The sequence below is a fragment of the Jatropha curcas genome, chromosome 1 (assembly GCF_041381405.1).
Source record: "Jatropha curcas cultivar XTBG-Jc1 chromosome 1, XTBG_Jcur_1.0, whole genome shotgun sequence".
Taxonomy (NCBI): Eukaryota; Viridiplantae; Streptophyta; class Magnoliopsida; order Malpighiales; family Euphorbiaceae; genus Jatropha; species Jatropha curcas.
This window is the reverse complement of record NC_143151.1, coordinates 3,189,555-3,208,361: the sequence shown is the minus strand read 5'-3', so window position 1 is coordinate 3,208,361 and position 18,807 is coordinate 3,189,555. Positions and strand designations below refer to the sequence as shown.

Below are 18,807 nucleotides of genomic sequence, written 5' to 3'. Positions count from 1 at the left end.
CTAACTCAATCACCAAGCCTTTTAATTTATAATCCGATTCCCAAAAAATTTGAACTACATTAAAAATGACTAACAATTCACTGCATTAGAATGTAAAATGCCAATAAACTTAAAAAAGATGCAAAGTACCATACCTTGAGAGTTTCGCAACACTCCCCTATTCCTGCAGGGCTCGCCTTACCTCTTATTGAACTATCAATATTGAATTTAACTGAAACTGTTGGAGGATTTTCCCAAGCAATATGCCCGATTCTACAAGCATTCGTTCTACTAAAATTCAATCTGTTGTTACAAGCTAATAAAGGGAACAAGCACTAATCACTGAAATTAAGAGATATCCAGGATACTTTACTTTGATTAACTAAAAAGTTCTAAATTTGATCATGTCAACAACATGATGTAGTGGCTGCTCCTCCCCCACCAGATATTGCATGTTTTATTTTGTTTTTTAATTTTTTCATATGGCGTTTCTCGTCTTAATTAAGATTAAAATATTAAGATTAAAATATTATTTTTATTATTTAATTATAACGTTAGATAATAAAACATTTTGTTTATTAGTGTTTTGAGTCGGAGAAAACGAATTATAAAATATCGTCCCTTTATCATTTCGTAAAAAGCTAGTAAAACAAGTTCTTTAATCCATAATTCAGCTAGCAAAAGAAAAAAACTGAGGGTGATTATTTGTCGATGGATCAATCCAAATAACATCCAAACATTTTCCGACTATTTGTCAAATTTTTTAATCCATAATTCAGACAATCAATACCATGAACATAAAAAGATACAGACAATCAATACCATGAACATAAAAAGATACAGCAAGCAAGAATGGTTCAAAGGATAATAACAAATCAGACAAAAATATTTGACCTACCAGCAAACAAAAAACGGTATAACAGCTGCTGCTTCATATAGGTGTAAATATTAAATAGACACAAAACAAGCTACATAAAGCAATATACTCTAAACTTCCTTTAAAATCACTTGAAACATAATCCCTCCTGTACAAAAAGAGTGAAAATCAAATTCCCGAATCAATTTGTTGTTTAGACCTCCTCTTTGTTTTCTCCGATCGCTAACTAGACAAGTCATGGCCATGATCGCGAAAGTCGCTCGCTTGATTTTACTAGAGACAATATTCAGATGGTGAGCGAACAAAACAAAGAATTGAACGTCAAATCCCCTCCAACAAGTTATCTCCCCTCGGACTTTAACAGCTGCGAGAATACTTTACTCATTGAAACCCCAGATAGATCATCCACACTTGATGCTTCGAATTGAGCAGTAGAAACACTGTCATCTAATTGACTGAAATTGTTGATTTGTGGAGAGAGCTCACCGATCATATTAGTACTGTTTTCTTCAGGACCACCTGGAACAACTACTTCTTGAAGTTGAAGAGCATACTCTAGATTCCATAAGACATCTCCCATAGAAGGCCTGTCAACGCCAAGGTCCGCTAAGCATTTCTCTGCAGTTTCTCCAAACTTCCTTAGTGAATCTGGTCTTATTTTTCCTACAAGTGTAGGATCTATTATTTGATCTAACTGACCTTTCTTTTGCCATTTCATTGCCCATTCTGCTAAGTTCACCATTTCCCTCGGAAGGGTAGGATCTATAACTGGTCTTGCACAAAGAACCTCAAACAAAACAACTCCAAATGAATACACATCTGATTTCTCTGTCAATTGTTGTCTTCTGAAATATTCAGGATCAAGGTATCCAAAACTCCCCTTCACTGCTGTACTCACATGGGTTTGATCAATTTCAGGTCCTGCCTTTGAAAGCCCAAAATCAGCAACTTTGGCCATGAGATTCTCATCAAGCAAAATATTTGCAGACTTCACATCACGATGAATGACTGCTTTAGCATCGCCAGTATGAAGGTAATGAAGTCCTCTAGCAGCTCCAACACATATCTCAAGCCTTTGTTTCCAACTCAAGCTGGGATTACCTGAGCCATAGAGATGACCCTTTAGAGTCCCATTCTCCATGTATTCATAAATTAAGATCATTTCATTTTTTTCATCACAGTAACCAATTAATGAAACCAGATGGCGGTGTCGGAACTGGGATAGCATCTCAATTTCGGTCTGGAACTCTGCAAGACCTTGTTGTGAGCGCGGATTTCCCCTTTTGACAGCTACTTTTGTACCACCATTCAAAACTCCCTTGTACACCTTACCAAAACCACCAATACCAATAACCCAACTCTCATCAAAGTTGTTTGTAGCATCTTGAACTGCCACAAAAGGAATGCGATATCCCAAATTAGAATTAACACTAACAGTTGTTCCATTAGAATACTTGCTCCCCACAGTGTGAGAATGTCCTCCACTAATAGATAGAGGAATCCATGTCTTTGAATGCCCTTGACGTGCCAACTTTTCCCGTTTTCTGCACAATATAAAGATAATTCCAGCCAAAACCACAGCAATGGCTGCCCCAACTGTCACGCCTACTATTACGCCAACATTCTTCTTAGAACTTGAAACAGAACTGGAAGGCACTAACCCACTGAGGCTGCCCAAAGAATTGTTCATTTTCATTATCTCCAGCCCATTCAGAATAGCATTGGGGTAAACGTTAGGGAGGGAACTTGGACCAATACTGACACGAAGTTTCTTGCTAACAGTTAATGCTGTTACAAAATCCATATAAAGTGCTCCCGCCAAAGTGTTTGATAATTGAATGCTAGGATCAAGATCCTTAACAACAGACCAGGAGTCAATATAAACATTGAAGTAGAGCTCATTGAGAGCATCACTTATTATATCACAGAAATGAAAACGGAGAAGGTACTGAAACCCTGGATCAACATTGAACTGCCAGGTCACGTTAAAATTACTGTTGGGGTCATTTGATGAGTTCATCGCAGTGGCAGTACCATAGACAGCATTAGGAGCAATATCTGGTGTTGCCCCACCAGATACATAATTGACAGCACTGATCTTTGATACAGTTATGGCAAGATTCTGGTTGATGAGAAATCCTTGGTCTGAAACCCAAGTTCGCCCAAGAGTATCATTCCTAGGGGTAATTAAGGATCCACCCATGTTCACTCTATAAGCAGTCTCCAGTGCCTGCCACATCATGCCCTGAAAATTCCCCACTGGATTAAAGGTGCTGGCATCCTCTGTGATGAGTGCATCAGGAACAGAAACAACTTCTAGAGCATTCAAGAAGGCAAAGGAATTTTCAGAAGGGGTGAAAGTAATTTCAAGGCTCTTGGATGTTACATTAATGGAGAATTCCTTGACAACATCAGTGTTCACACTGAAATTGCTCAAAAGGGTATGTTCTTGGGTGGAAACATCAAATCTTGCCCTGCTCATATCGTAACTATCCTGAGCAAACGGATAAAAATAAAGGCGAATCCAATGCCTCCCAGTTTGGCGAATTGAAAATGAGTACTTAGAGTTTCCATCAAGGATTCTTGCTGTTCGATACAGCTGCGAATCATCAGAGAAAGAGAGTGTGCTATCCACTCTTGAAGATTGGACAAAAATGGTTTTGGGTGTTGAAACAGAGTTTGTGGTTGAGTTATCAGCCAAGAAAACACGGTTTGCTACCACAGTATCACTGCTTGATCCACAGTCGATAAGGTAATTATCTATTGGAGCAAATCCACTAATTAAACATGCCAAGCTCAAGATTAGTAAAACCCAGATGAGAAATTTTGATCCTCTATCACCCATTATGACAAAATCAGGAAATTTGTTAAGGAAAAAAGATATGGATCCTTTCTGAACTTTACTGGACTGTTAAGGTTCTTATTAAGGCAAACCGGTAAAGGAAACACTATTAATCAAACAACAGAACCAAAAACCCAAACACAGAAAATACAACAAAAATAAATTGAAGACCTTCAGCTAATCAACCAGAAGTGTAATAAAGATCTGAAAAACGATGATAAGAATTGAAAAGGAAGAGAAATCTGGACTTCTCGAAAACAATACAAGAAATTTTAAGTTGTAAACCTCAAATCTAACTGAAATAAAGAACCCATGAAAGATAACTGAGCAAAGAATGGGAAAAGATAGAACCTTTGAGATTATACCAGCTTCAATGGAGAAAGAGAGAGAGACCCAGATGTGAAATCGATAAGCAGAAGGCAAATCTGGTATACCCTTGTGGAATATGCAAACATGGAGTATTAAATCAAATAAAGAGAATCAAACACAGCAGAAATCTAGCAAAGCACAAGCTGGTATTCAATTTGTTGACAACCCCAGATATTAACAGATTTTTTTTTATGTATTATTAAATTAATAGGGAACTAAAAACAATAGGACAAAGTAAATAAACAAACGGAGAGGGAGACAGATTACAAAGTCAAAAGGCACAAACCAAGCTAGAGGACTAGAAAGTTGAGATTGTTATGGTGAAGTTGATTATATGTGGTAATGAAATGGAAATAAAGAAATGGTGGAAAAAAATGAAGGGGGTTACTGATTAGGAAGCAGAGATATTACTGAAAGCAGCGCAAACTTGCGCGAGGGTTTCCAATCTAAGCTTTAACGGCTGTGGCAGGGGAAAAAAACAAGAAGCAGAAGAAGAGAGTTACTGACAGGTATTTCTGTATTTATTGTTAGAGTTGTTGTTAACTCGTTGCTACTTGCTAGTATAAAATTACTAACCAAAAATCTCTTTTTTTTTTTAGAAAAACAAAATATGATTTAATTTGAATTAAAGAAGGATAAGATTATATAATGAATTTTAAAATAATTAGTACCAATTTTAATTTTGTTATTATTATTTTGGTGTAACTTACTTTACCTGCCGGTGCAAGTTTTCTTTGCTTTGAATAAAGATAACGGTTGCTGGAGTTCTATGTTATTAATTCATGCAAGTTAAGTAATTTCTTTATTTACACCACAGTATCTATTATCCAATAGCATGCATGATCTAGTAATAGATTCAGATTTTTTTTTTATGTGATATTCAAAATTCAATTTTAATTTAAATTAGTAGTCAATCCAAGTTATGTAGATTATTATTCCCTCATCTCATTTAAAGTGAAATAATTTTAACTTTTTAAATTTAATAATGGAAGTATCAATTATTTTTGTCTGATTTTAACTTTACCTTTTGTTATTTCCTTTAAAAATAAATTATGTAAAAAATTGATAAATGCATAATATAGTGAATCGTAATTATGAATATTTTTTTTACAATTGAAGTGGTTTAATAATTTTCTTAATTCTTATATAATTTTAATTGTGCCTCTTTTAATAAAATCCAGAGTTTATTGTTTTATATTTTTGTTAAGTTATATTTTAAAGCATTACATATTGAAAATGAATTATGAAATTTAATTAAAGAATTTTTACACAACTTACTTAGAGAGCATCAATTATACATAATCCCTAATCCATATATTAAAATTAAAATATTAGACATAACATATTATTGGTTTAAACCTCTCGTGAAGTTATTAATGGGTTATATAATGAATTGAATTTCTAATTTTTAAAAATTTTTTTTTCCTTTGAGATTTTTCATCTAGGTAGTGAAGTCAAACAATTAGAAGTCAATTTCTTTTTCATGTCAAAAAAAGAAGTCGATTTCTTTTTGGGATTGATTAACTACTAAAAATACCAAAATAATTTCAAAGTATAAAATATTGAAAATGACAGGCAAATTCAAAGCGTAAGAAATCACAAATAAGTAATAAAGAGTGAATAGAGTATCATCCCACGAAAATTGTATACCAAGTACTAAAATTGTGTTAATCTACTATTATTTAGACGACAATAAGGAAAATATATTTGAAAATAAAAGAAATAAAATAGAGCAAATGAGAAAGAAATCAAACAAGTAATTGTGAAAAAGAAAAAGTTGCTAGAGATTTTGACTTCACTTAATTCTGTCCAGTTTATCCTATTAGTTTGATAATGAATTTTAATTATTCAAGAAAGATAAATAACCTAAAAATCTCTAATAAGTTCATTCGATGTTTTATTAGTTATTTTAATTCAATTTAATTACCAATCTCTCAATGGCACAATCAAACATAGATTAATTCATTAACTTCTTGTGATTATTCAGGAATCCACAAATTAAGGCTTTTAATTTTATGAAAATTTTCCACGAATCAAACCATCTAGCTCTCGCATTAAGCTGTTATTTCCATGAAATTTATTACCATGTTCATATTAAAAACTCTTCTCTCAACAATAATTAATAAAATAAATCAATCTAGAAGAGAAAGTCTATTTGAATACATTAAGATCAATAATAAATCAAATCTAATATTATAAACTGGAGTTGAATTTAAATTACACTATATCCCTGGTAAAAAGATTTAGTTTGACAAAGTAAATAAATTAAACTTAATTAAACTTGTAAATAATATCATAATGAAAAATAAACAAAGTAAAGAGTTTGGAAATAAAAACTAATCAACGACTTGAGTAGGTTCCTAGTTCGGATTGTTGATCTTCAACTTAATTGTTTGAAGTTTTAAAGAAAAAAACTTAATACAGTAGAGAGCAATATATCAAAAGATTAAAAGATGGAAAATGCAATGAATCTTCAAAATAGCTAGTCTCCTCTTGTTATATAGACTGTCTGGAATATATTTGAATTTGTTTAGGAAAGTGAATCTCTATTGAGGAATAAATATTTTGGAGATAGAAAACTGATTAAACTTTGTATTTTTTTTTCCCAATTAGGACTCTTCTGGTGTCTAAATAGGGCTCCAGCTTTAATAAGACATGTCCCACAATATCTTCATGCAGATTTATGCAGGCAACACGAGCTTAATTTGAAATCTCAGCATACGTTGAATTCTGCAAAGTAGCACGGGGTGCTGTGTAGTACGGCCTGGACGTGCTTCTTACTGAATGTCATGGCCAAATGATTGCTTTTAAAACTCTTTTGCATTTTTGGGTATTTTTTTTATAAAAATACTGTAAAATTCTTCAAGATCAAATGAAATATGATTCAAGTGAAAAACATAAATATTTTAACTAAAATAAAATAAAATTAAATTAAATTAAAAGAAATCCTAGAAAAACTTAATAAAAGTAATTATAAAAATCAAACCTATCACAGAAATACAACACCATATCTATAGGAATATAGCTACTCATCATTCATTTTCAAGAGTTTTGCATTCTTTACCCCAACCACACAATTTAATACTAAGGCTTTGTTTGAAAAGGAAAGGAAGAAAATAATTGATGGATGAAAATAATGAAATTTTATTTTGCATTAAATAATATAATTTTATTAATTCATTTTTTTCTCTTATTTAGAGATATTTTAATATTATAAACTGAAAGGAAAATCTTTCGTTTATTATTTTACTCATCATTTCTAAATAAAGAAAAAAAAATTCCCCGATATTTTCTTTAGATATTTTTTTTCCTTAAAAAAAGTCCTCCTTTCTAAACAAAGCTTGACTGTACTAATATTTTTTTTTAGTGCAATTTATTCCATGATGTAATAAAAAGAAGTAAAGATGAAATTATTTATAATTTTAACATTTTCATTTGAAACATAAATTTAACTTCATTTATTTTAACAAACACATATATAACTTAGAGGAATGCTTAAATGCCAAATTGTTTTTTAATGTGTGTATATATCCAATATCAAATTCATTTATTTACATTATCAACTTAACCAATTTGATCTAATCAAATATTAATTTAAAAAATATAATAAAAAAGAACTGTGATTTTTAAATTATCTAAATGTCTTAGAAATCAAAAAATAATTCAAATTATACTGAATTGTTGGTAGATTGATTTATATTTAATCGGCTTAGTATTACAATTGAGAATAATGATCAGGAGTCGACCTTTCACATTTCATGTTAAATTTTTCACTAATAAAATTTCCACATTAATTGGGTTTTTTTTTTTTTTAACATTTCAATTTTTAGAATCATATCTATTAAACATAAATTTTACATTTTTTAATTACCATTATTTTATTTAATGAATAAAATATGTTATTTATTTTTTAATATAAATTATTAAATAAAAAATTTCACATTTTTCAATCATCTTATAGTTACTTAATAAGTATAATTTTGTAAATTGAAATATTTAATAAGATATATTTTATGAATTAACAATTAAATGGTTTAATGGATCAATATAAAAATCAAGAACACAGTTAACTTTTTAATATAAAATTTAAGTGTCAATTTATATATTTATGCATTTTGAATTATAACATTCCTGGCTACCTCATCTGTTCTATAATAATTGTCACATTTGAAATTTCATGTTCTTTAAGAAAACCATTAAATTTGTCCAAGTACAATAAATTATTGAGTAAATTGAATATATTATCCTTAATTTAATACTGATTCTCTAATAAAACTATTAAATTGAAGTAATAATTATTAGTCATATATAAAGGGTAAATTTTGAAAAAATGGATTTATTACTCCTTAAAACCACAAATGCGATAAATATTTTAGAACAAACTATTTTATAAAATGTGACAAGTATTATGGAATGGAAGTAGTGATTAGGAGTCTTCAATTTAAATTAAGATAAGACTTACCTATACACTTGTATATATCTCATGTACCAAATCAATTAATAAAGAATTTTTTAAATTTTATTATTTTCTTTTTTTTTTTCCAATAAATACTTAAAAATGCTCTCGTTATAATCAAAAATATATTTTTAATTAATTTAGTATATGGATAAATTCATACATAGATGATAAGTAAGCATTTCCCAGTCATTTTAAAGCTACCAAACTTCTTCTTCTCAAAAAAAAAAAAAAAAAAAAAAAAGTTAACAAACTTCTAAACTTATTTCTTTTTCTAATTTCTATTTCAATCCCCACATTTTGTTCACTTTGTTTGTTTTGGGTCAAAGTCTCGATTTTTTTCTTTATCTTTATTGATAGTTATGTTAGCCAATCGTGCAGTAACAAGTTCTCAAATGGGAGTAATATAATTTCTCTTTGTTGTTCAATCTGGAACAGAGTATATGACTTTTTGAAGTTTATTAGTGTAAACGCAAGAAATGTCCTGTTTGATTTAAAATTGAGTGTATTCATCTTTTTATATTTCACAAACGACTTGGAAAGTTAGAAATTTATTCCTCTTCATTATTAATTTTTTTATCAATTTCATGATTATTATTTAAAGTAAGATTATCCTTATGTAATTTCCCTTTTTATAAATATAAATCGTTTTAGAGTAGTATTTTTATCCATAAATATAAGTCCGTTTTGAGAAAACAATTAATAAAATTTTTCAATCTTATCCTTATATAAAAATACTTTAATTATTAATAATATGAGATAAAGGGCAATTAAATTAAATCAATGAACTTTGTACGATCCAGAGAAAATAATTATTTTCTTAATCACAAGCAAAAATAGTTAAACGATTTATATTTGTGTAAGGACCAACTAGTCCGTAGTGTTTTTGCAATCCATTTGACCTTTTACGAATTAAAAAACTTGAAGTTGTATTTGATATATTACTAAGTAACATTGATTATACTGTGATTATAGTTTGTAATAATATAACAATGTCTAATTATATATCCATAATACAATAATTAAAAACCCTAATCGTCTCTCTCTTGGCTCTTTTTTTTTTTGTGTTCTTCTAGATTTTGTTTCTAAACCATCACCGATCATCTTCTTTTGTCGACAGTAATTTCTTTTCATCCAATTCTATCATTTTTTTTTATTTTGTTTAGTTTTCTTTTTAATAATTTCTAAACTTATGATCGTTTGGAATAAAATGTAGATTTAGTCTCTAACATATGTAAATCTTGAGTGTTTTTGGTATCTTCTTAGTAGGGTTATTAATTTATTTTCTTTCATGGGATTGTTCCTCGTTATTGAGGAGTTTTTATGTAGATCTTTTATTTCTCAGACAGTTCAAAAGACAATATGGATTGTTGATTCCTTATGGTTTGAGACTTCAGATCTTTAAATTCAGATAAATTTTTTTTACCAATGGAGCCTGGTAATGCATTATATTCCTCTATAAAGTTCGGTATATTAAACTTTTTTGCAAGTGTCAGTTGAATAAGTTTTAGAAAAAATAATGTTCGGGACAATATTGTAAAAGATTTCTTTTGTTGTCCTACTTGAAAATGGATCAGTTTTTATCCGGAAGGTTAACATTTTCTACCAAAATCAAGAACATCTTTGAACAGAAAATTTCAATTTTCTATATTCGTGTTTCTTATCCCTATAGGAATATTATGATGTACTCAACTTATATTCACTGTTCATGAATTATTAAGTTTCAAAAAAATTATATATCCATAATTATTATATATATATATATATATATATATAGTGGTGTCACCACTATGAATTAGATAATTATATACTACTTTTATTGTATTGCCGTTTTAACTCTTAGAAGTGTTATGGTCCTTTTAAAAAACCCATAGGAGTGATATGGTATATCATTCTATTATATACATGATTATCCATTGAAAAAGGGGAAGCCACAAATCAAGGCTTGAGACAAGGCATGTGAATGGACTTCCACATTCTTTTCAATGCCATCTTCTAAATATCGCCTTAATTGGAGATTTTCATTTTTTTTTTAAATATATAATTCATTAATAATAAAATCTAATATTATAAATACTCAATTAGATTAGACATATAACTTACAATCATAGTTACTAGAAAATTCGTTGATCCTTTAATAATAAAAGAATTATTTATATTTTTTTAATAATAAAATTAAAATTAAAAGAAATAATATTAGACTTTTCCGCTTGAAAAAATGATAATAATGTTCATTCTAATTAATCTTTTTCTATTTAATAAATATTAAATTTTTTATTAAATAACGGAATTACAAACTAATGGAATCTAATGGATAAACATTAAATAATAGAGTTACAATAATGTGGTTAATTACTGGAATTAAAATATAATTTTTATTCATTGAAATTTATTGCATTACAATTAAATCTTCTTATAAATCATTTAATTACAAAAATTAATTAATATTTCAATTGAATATATGAGTTTAAAAATAAAAAATAAGTAATTATATAAGTTGAATTACAATAATATATTGTAGTAATCAATATTTCAATTTATTTTTTGAGAATTTCAAAAGAAGCATATAATTTTGTCATTTATCATTTAATCAAATTATTTAAATTAAAACAACATAAATATAAAAAATAATAATTTTTTTAAAAAGATTATACCAATTAGGTATTGCTTTGGTTCATGACTAGTTTCTTTTACTTTATGAAATTCGAGGCTTTTCTTTTAATATATATGAAAAATTAAAGTTTAAGAAACAATTATTATTGAGTCAGTGAATACATATTTATATTTTAGTATATGAAAATAAAATAAAGATTAAAAATCAACTATTATTAATTATTAATGCTCAAAAAGACTCTTTATAGCTTTGGTTCGTAAATAAAACATCGATGCTTCTACTTTGGACATTTTCATTGGCACCAAATTTTTTAATCATACTTTGGATCCAATTTAGTTCAACTAATCACATTTTTTATTTCTAATAATGTTATTAAATAATATAATTTTAACGCATTTACAAAGAGAGACGAAGAACCTTAATTGTAACTAACTTCCGAGTCGGATTAAACGTCCTTAATAATAGGATCCGGATACCGGTGATTTACATAATATATATATATATATATATATATATATATATATATATATAATTTTATCATTTTTAAACTGGACTCTCTTAAGAGTTGAGGTTTCATCATACTCAGAATTTAATTAAATTGAATTAAAAGATAATATTTCTTATTTAAGCAGAATCCATATAAGGTTGAGGTGGAAAATTCCAAGACTTAAGAATTGAAAATGGAGGTAAAAGTACCAACTAAGTAATTAATAATAATGGAGGAAAGATAGAGGCAGGCCTAGCCAGCAGAATGAAAGTAGTACAGAAGAAGAGGTTTATTTAGGATAGGTGTTATCTTATTCTTATCTAGCACAAGAATAGTTTTATTCGTCTTAAATTGCACCGCTCTTTTAGGTGGCAAATGGAAACCTACCCTACCCATTACACCTTCAATATTCTTTAATAAGAAACCGTGTTAAGATTGTTAATGCACAAATACAGGATTGAAAACGACATTACACTTATTTTATGAAATTTCCCAATTTTTTTGGTAGCTTTTGACGTTTATATGAAAGTGGTTTGATGTAAACATAAATTGATACTAAATGATGCCGATTTTATTTTTCCGGCATTATTATTTTCACGTTCTTATCAAGGATGGCTATTTAAGCGAAACTCTACTGTAATGACTTAAATTTTATTTTTTTTTTCTTTACGTGTAATTCTTATGTGTTAATTCTTATATGTTTTCTTGTTGTATAAAAGAAAAAAATTTGGCGAAAAAACTTCAAAATAATGTTGCTATGAAACTTACTTTCTGTCACGAATTTTTATTTAATGGCTTCTGGATGATTTAATTCTGAAATTTTTGGCACCGACACCAAATATAATAATACATAAACGGCATCGTCCTTCTGTATAATTTTTGCCGTTGGACAAAATAAACTATTGCCTCGTACAAAAATTAACTCATTTTTCGAGGAACCCAGTACCAATACCACGTCAGACTTTTAGTGCTTACCCCGAGGCCCAAAAGGCATATAGCAAAGCAGGCCACGCTGGGAAGGACAGCCCAAATTTCTCAAGTAGAGCCCACAACCTTAAGCAACAGCCCATCAGCAAATCCAAAGTCATTTAGGAACCTTTCGATTGTTATATCAATTTGCAAAGTAGCAGAACCTGAGCAGGAAGTAAGGGTAACAAAAAAAATTTCAAATGCATAAATTCACACCTAAGCTTTAGAGTAAAATTTTAATGCCCTGCTAATTTTTAGGTTTATTAGACATTTATTGATTAACTGAAAATTATGTAAACTTATATTTAATATATATGCAATTTTATAAGTTGAAATATTTAATGGGTAATCTAAAAATTAAGAATATCACTAAATTTTTTAATAAACTTTACGTGGGAATTTATTTGTTGAGCTAATATTTTAATATAATATTAGATTAGATAAATTATTTCCTCTGTTTCAAAATATAAGTCGCTTTAGATTATTATTTTATCTCAAAATATAAGTAATAAAATTTATATTTCTTGGTAGACTTTTTTTTTTCCTTAATTTTTCCAATAAGGCTGCAATGAAATGCGAATGCAATATCTTCAATGACTTCTCTTGAACTCAAATGTCAAGTATGCAAATTATTTTTAAATGATAATAGATTGGTAAATAGGGTTTAAAACAACATTAATCTTTTATGTTTTTTTTATAAAATAGGTATTCTTTGAATTTCTTCGTAAATTATTTTATTTTATTCTTTTGAGCCGTCAACTTTGATTGGGAATTTAGGTCTGTACGACATTTGTTTTCCTTATACTATGTTTTTTTTTTATTTTAAAATTTTCTAATTTATTCGATGTTAGAAAAAGGAAGCATGACTCGAAATGAATAGTTTTCCTCTGTTTCTGGAGGTTCAAAGCTGAATTATCCCGGCGTTTCAAATAAATACAGAACCGACGAAAAAGGTTGGAGGTCAGAGACCCCCACCAGATGACGGCTAGTCAAATGCTGATATCATCCATGACATGACAGCCATCAGGATTATTATATATAATACTATAATATCGTTTAAGACATTTATAATTTTTTTATAAAAAAAAAGACATTTGTAAATATAAGACATTTATAAATTATATCATCTCAATCTCTTATCTCTGTTTATTTTGATTAAATTAATAGAAGATATTCAAAATTAATTATTACCTTAAGGAAAAATATCATTTTATCCTGGAGTCTTTACAAAATTAATAACTTCATTCGTATATTTTAGTGAAACTATTCCGACATTCTCGAGATTTGCTTCTGTCTCATAATATAGTTTTTTTGTCTAGGGGTGGCTAAATTACGATTTTTAGAACCGGAACTGGTGGCCTACGATTCGGTTTCGGTTCCACTATTTTTGGAACCGTGAACTGGCCGTTCCAAGAACTAGCCAAAATCGGTCGAAGAACCGGCTGGTTTCCGAATGTTCTTTATTTTTTTATTTTACAATTATGCGATTTGCCACAAAACTGGTCGAGAACCGGTCGAAAAACTGGTTAGAACTGTCGATTTTGGAGCTGTTAAGGAACTAGAATCGAAACCGGAACCATCAATTTTCGGTTTGTTTCTGAAACTGAAATCGGCGGTTCAGAAACCATGGCTACGTCTACTTCAGTCCAAAAAATACTGATTTTTCATTAATTTTATGTGAAAAAAATAAAATAAAAAAAAAGCCCCATACTGTAAAGACCCATAAAATATTAAAATAAAAAAGAACTTTTTCAATCCCATTTTGCAATTGAAACGCATCATGTAAACCGGATAAAATACCTCTCTTGTGCCCCAGTTGGGTCTGCTCTATATCCAATTGGACAAAAACTCTCCCATTCTTTAACAAAAGAAAGACGAAACCCATAAAAAATAATAAAAAAAAATTAATTAGCGTAAAGAAACGATTATGAAACTAAACAAAGAGTTTAAAATAAAGAGGCAAAATAAATAATAGCATTTTACTCTTTCATTTACATCCACTCTCCATCCGGAACAAAGCATTAGAATTGAAAATAAATAAAAACCACAACCACTATCACGCCAAAGTGTCCAATTGGATAAAACATTCTTCATTTTTTCAAGAAAATCGAAACCCATCAAATAGATAAATTAAAAAATGGTAACATTTATAAAGGAAATACTTCCACATGGATGTATAGCAAAACTTGACCGCAACAGTATAAAGAACTAAAGGTGAAAGGGATTTGAAAAGGAAAGTGAAAAAAAAAAAAGAAGGAAGTAAAAGAAAAGAAATGGAAACAAATTAATAAAATAAAAGAAAGAGGGAAAATTATGAAAAAGGAAATTTCCTAGTGAGCCAGCGTATCAGTCTCATAAGGACGGACAATAATATTAATATTGCCGTCAGCGGCGGAGTGGCAGAGAGGATAATATAATTATTTTATTAAAGAAGAAAGTTGTGAAGTCAATTTTTTGACCACTCTTTGTACTCTTCTATAAAGCCGTTATTTTGCACTGCCTGCATCTGCAAGACAGAAAACAAAAAAGAAGCATCATTAAGCGGAGAGCGAAAGAAATAGATAATGGCGTTTAGTGGTGAAGAAGTGAGCAACAAGCAGGTCTGTTTAAAAGACAACTCGGCTTCCCCTAAAGAATCGGACATGTACGTGACCACTGCTTCAATTAAGCTTAAGGTACCACCTGCAGAGTCTAATGGAGTTCTTATCAAGAATCTCTATCTCTCTTGTGATCCCTTCATGCGACTCTTGATGACTAAATTCGACGATCCAAACGGAACCCGAGGTTTTACTCCCTATGCTCCTGGCGCTGTAAGTTCTCTTGCTTCACCTTCTTTGTTATGTTGTATAATTTCTGTTTGGTTCCCGTGAATACAATCAGAGAGAATAAAACCTTAATATCATGAGACACAGGAAATCTAAAATTCTAAAATTGCTTGTATTTTGGGCATCTTTTATGAATATTGCTTTATCAAAACTAACTGTGGATTTGAAACTTTGTTTTGGTGAACTGCAGCCACTTATTGGGTTTGGAGTGGGAAGAGTTGTGGATTCAAAAAACTCAGATTTTAAAGAAGGGGACTTAGTCTGGGGACTAACTAAATGGGAAGAATACAGTCTCATCACAGAACCTGAATCTCTCTTTAAAATTCATAATATTGATGTGCCCCTTTCATATTATGCTGGAATTCTTGGTAAGTCACAGAGGATCTCATTTTTATCACAAATAGATAGCCATTTATTTGAAGTCAGGATCTGTTCGCTGTGGAGTTGAGAATTAAATTCAATTCTTGGAGTAGGATTCCAGTTTTTCATTCGTTCTGATTGGTTTTCTTGTTTTCTGATTGCTTTTTTTACAGGTATGCCTGGAATAACTGCTTATGGTGGTTTTAATAAGGTTAGTTCTCCAAAGAAAGGAGATCGCGTTTTCGTTTCAGCAGCGTTAGGTTCAGTTGGTCAAATTGCTGGGCAATTTGCAAAATTGATGGGTTGTTATGTTGTTGGGAGCGCTGGAAGTCAAGAAAAGGTGAAAGTTTGGTTTTACTTTCATTCAAAAATTACATTAATTATTTACCAATCATAGTTCAAAAATGAGTATGTTGATAATATAATAAATACGTCTTTCTTGACTTTTCAATTCTTTCCAATATCTGTATTTTATATATTTTATATATTAAATTCCTAATTTTCAAATGCTGGCTTGTGCATCACATTCACACCTTCTCTGTTCTTTCCTTTTTTCTATTTTTGTTATCTTAATCAGGTGGATTTACTAAAGAGCAAACTTGGGTTTGATGATGCCTTCAATTATAAAGAGGAGGAAGACCTGGATGCTGCTTTGAGAAGGTCAGCATTTGTTACTGATAACAAAAATTAAGTTTTTTTTATCAAGCTTATTTTTCATATTCTGATAAACTAACAAATTTTTAAGAAAAAATAATCTGGTTTTCATTGGTACAGATGCTTCCCTGAAGGGATAGACATCTATTTCGACAATGTGGGTGGAAAAATGCTAGATGCTGTCCTTCTGAACATGAGAGTCCATGGCCGGATTGCTGGATGTGGAATGATGTCACAGTACAATCTTGACAAGCCTGAAGGTGTTTATAATTTAGCATCCCTTATTCAAAAACGTGTCCGTTACGAGGGATTCTCGGCAGTTGATTATTACTCCAAATATTCCGAATTTTTGGATTTTGTCCTGCCTTACATTAGAGAAAAGAAGATAACATATGCAGAAGACTTCGTCGAAGGACTCGAGAAGGGCCCTGCAGCTATTTTAGGGCTTTATAGCGGTCGAAATGTTGGAAAACAGATAGTTGTAGTTTCTCGAGAGTGATAATCCCTGGTTTGGTCCAAACAATGTGTTTTAGTACATATTGTTCGTTTGGTTTAGAGTTGTGGTAATCCCTGTTTCACGTCATTGCATGTATATGTGCATGATTTGCTTGAAATAAATATTTTTTTGAAGTGATTTGTTTGAAATAAATTGTCCCTCTGTATCTTTCATTTTTTCAGAAATAATATTCAATTATCAATTCAATGTTTGGATAATAATTCTTTTTATTTAACTTACATTTGGAAGTAACACTGTGGTTTTGTTCTCCTTAGTGCAAATATTTTTTTAGTTCTTTCTGCACCAAATTTTGGCTTTTGTGCGGTTTATAGTTATTCTAGCAATTGTTAACTATTTTACTAATGTTTATAATCCACTTTCTCGAACCCTAAAAGTCTAATACTAGAAAAATATTGCTAGGCTATGAACTCTCAGGGTCGCTTCCTGATTTCAATTCTATATAAAATATTAATAAAAAAAAAACAGAAAATATATGCAATTGGGACCAACTTTAGATATAATTAATTTTTCTTAATAACCTATGATTTTTGTTTCCTGTGAAATTGCAGAGATTTACATAATAACAGTATAAAGGACCTATTCCTGATTTCCTTCGCAACTTGCCTAATCTCAAACAATGATATCATAAAATGAAATTATTTCATTTGTACCAAAAAAGAAATAAGTCTGTTTCTATTTTATTGGTCTCAAAATCCGTAATTTGTAATTTGTGTCTATAATTCTTGATTTATTTATGTTTTGCATGAGATTTGCAAGTATTAATTAGTAGTTGTTTGCAACAATTTTTATTAAATTGTTTGATAAATATAAGGTTATCTAAAATACAAAATTTCCTTAGAAAATCAATTTCCTAAGAAAGTTAATATGCAAAATATAATTTTAAGAATGTTGAAGTTTTATACTTGGTTGTAAATAAAAACATAACCATCTTTTGTAATATTTAAATGATAATAATATCCTTAATTTATGTAAAGCTTCTTTATTTGGTAGTACATTGTAGGAATATAAACATGAATTTTTTTTAAATATAATTCATTAATAATAAAATTAAATATTACAAATACTCTGATTAGTCCAAAAATGGAACTTATTATCACAATTAATAGAAAGTTCGTTGATCCTTCAATAACAAAAAAATTATCTATATTCTTTTGAATAATAAACTAAAACTAAAAGAAATAATATTATATTTTTTCGCCTGAAAATAGCTTTGACCGATATAAATTTTCACAGTAGCAACTGATCCTTTAATTGATTTGAACGATAAAATAACTTCTCGAGATCCTTTGTGTTTGGATCTCTTTTCTAAAAACTTGTTGGGTATGACGTATACGGATGAGTTCAAGCCACTATGCGTTAATAGTATCAATGGAGGAACATGCCGCACTACCAGGCTCTATTGATCGAAAATACACATCAGTAAAATAATATCTAAATTCTCTAACAATTAAAATCAATTATAATACTTTTTAAGAACAAACCTTCACAAAAAATAAATTAAACCCCATGAAAGAAGGCAGAAGAACTCCAAATATGGAGATAAAGCAACAATAACAAAAAAAAATAAAGAAAAAATAGATCTATTAAAAGAAAATAGATTTAAGTTTATTAAAAACAAATAAAAGATTAAGAGCGAAAAGAAAAAAGAAAAGTAGGGAACTACTGCTGATTAACAACGACAGCCCCAAACAAAAGACAGGTTAGATAAACCAATGAGAAAAGAGAAAGAAAGAAACCATACTACGTATAAGTTTATAAACATGAATTTGATAGAACTTTTTTCTTTTTGATTCATTGGAAAGCTCAATCAACTAAAAATCTAGTGATCAAGAGACTCGAGACTTTTCATTCTTTATAC

General features: G+C 29.5%; 2 protein-coding genes across 2 annotated transcripts; one reads left to right on the top strand and one right to left on the bottom strand.

Moving 5' to 3' along the window:
- Window positions 1-771: 771 nt before the first annotated feature.
- Window positions 772-4,581, bottom strand: HERK1 (hercules receptor kinase 1). Its single transcript, XM_012209555.4, has one exon. It carries the CDS (start codon window positions 3,699-3,701, stop codon window positions 1,197-1,199), a length of 2,505 nt encoding a protein of 834 aa, XP_012064945.1. The 5' UTR covers window positions 3,702-4,581; the 3' UTR covers window positions 772-1,196.
- A 10,499-nt stretch (window positions 4,582-15,080) lies between these two features.
- On the top strand, window positions 15,081-17,081 carry LOC105628188 (2-alkenal reductase (NADP(+)-dependent)). The gene is made up of 5 exons (XM_012209556.4): window positions 15,081-15,403; window positions 15,609-15,786; window positions 15,952-16,118; window positions 16,356-16,438; window positions 16,553-17,081. Exons 1-5 carry the CDS (start codon window positions 15,158-15,160, stop codon window positions 16,929-16,931), a joined length of 1,053 nt encoding a protein of 350 aa, XP_012064946.1. The 5' UTR covers window positions 15,081-15,157; the 3' UTR covers window positions 16,932-17,081.
- Window positions 17,082-18,807: the final 1,726 nt, after the last annotated feature.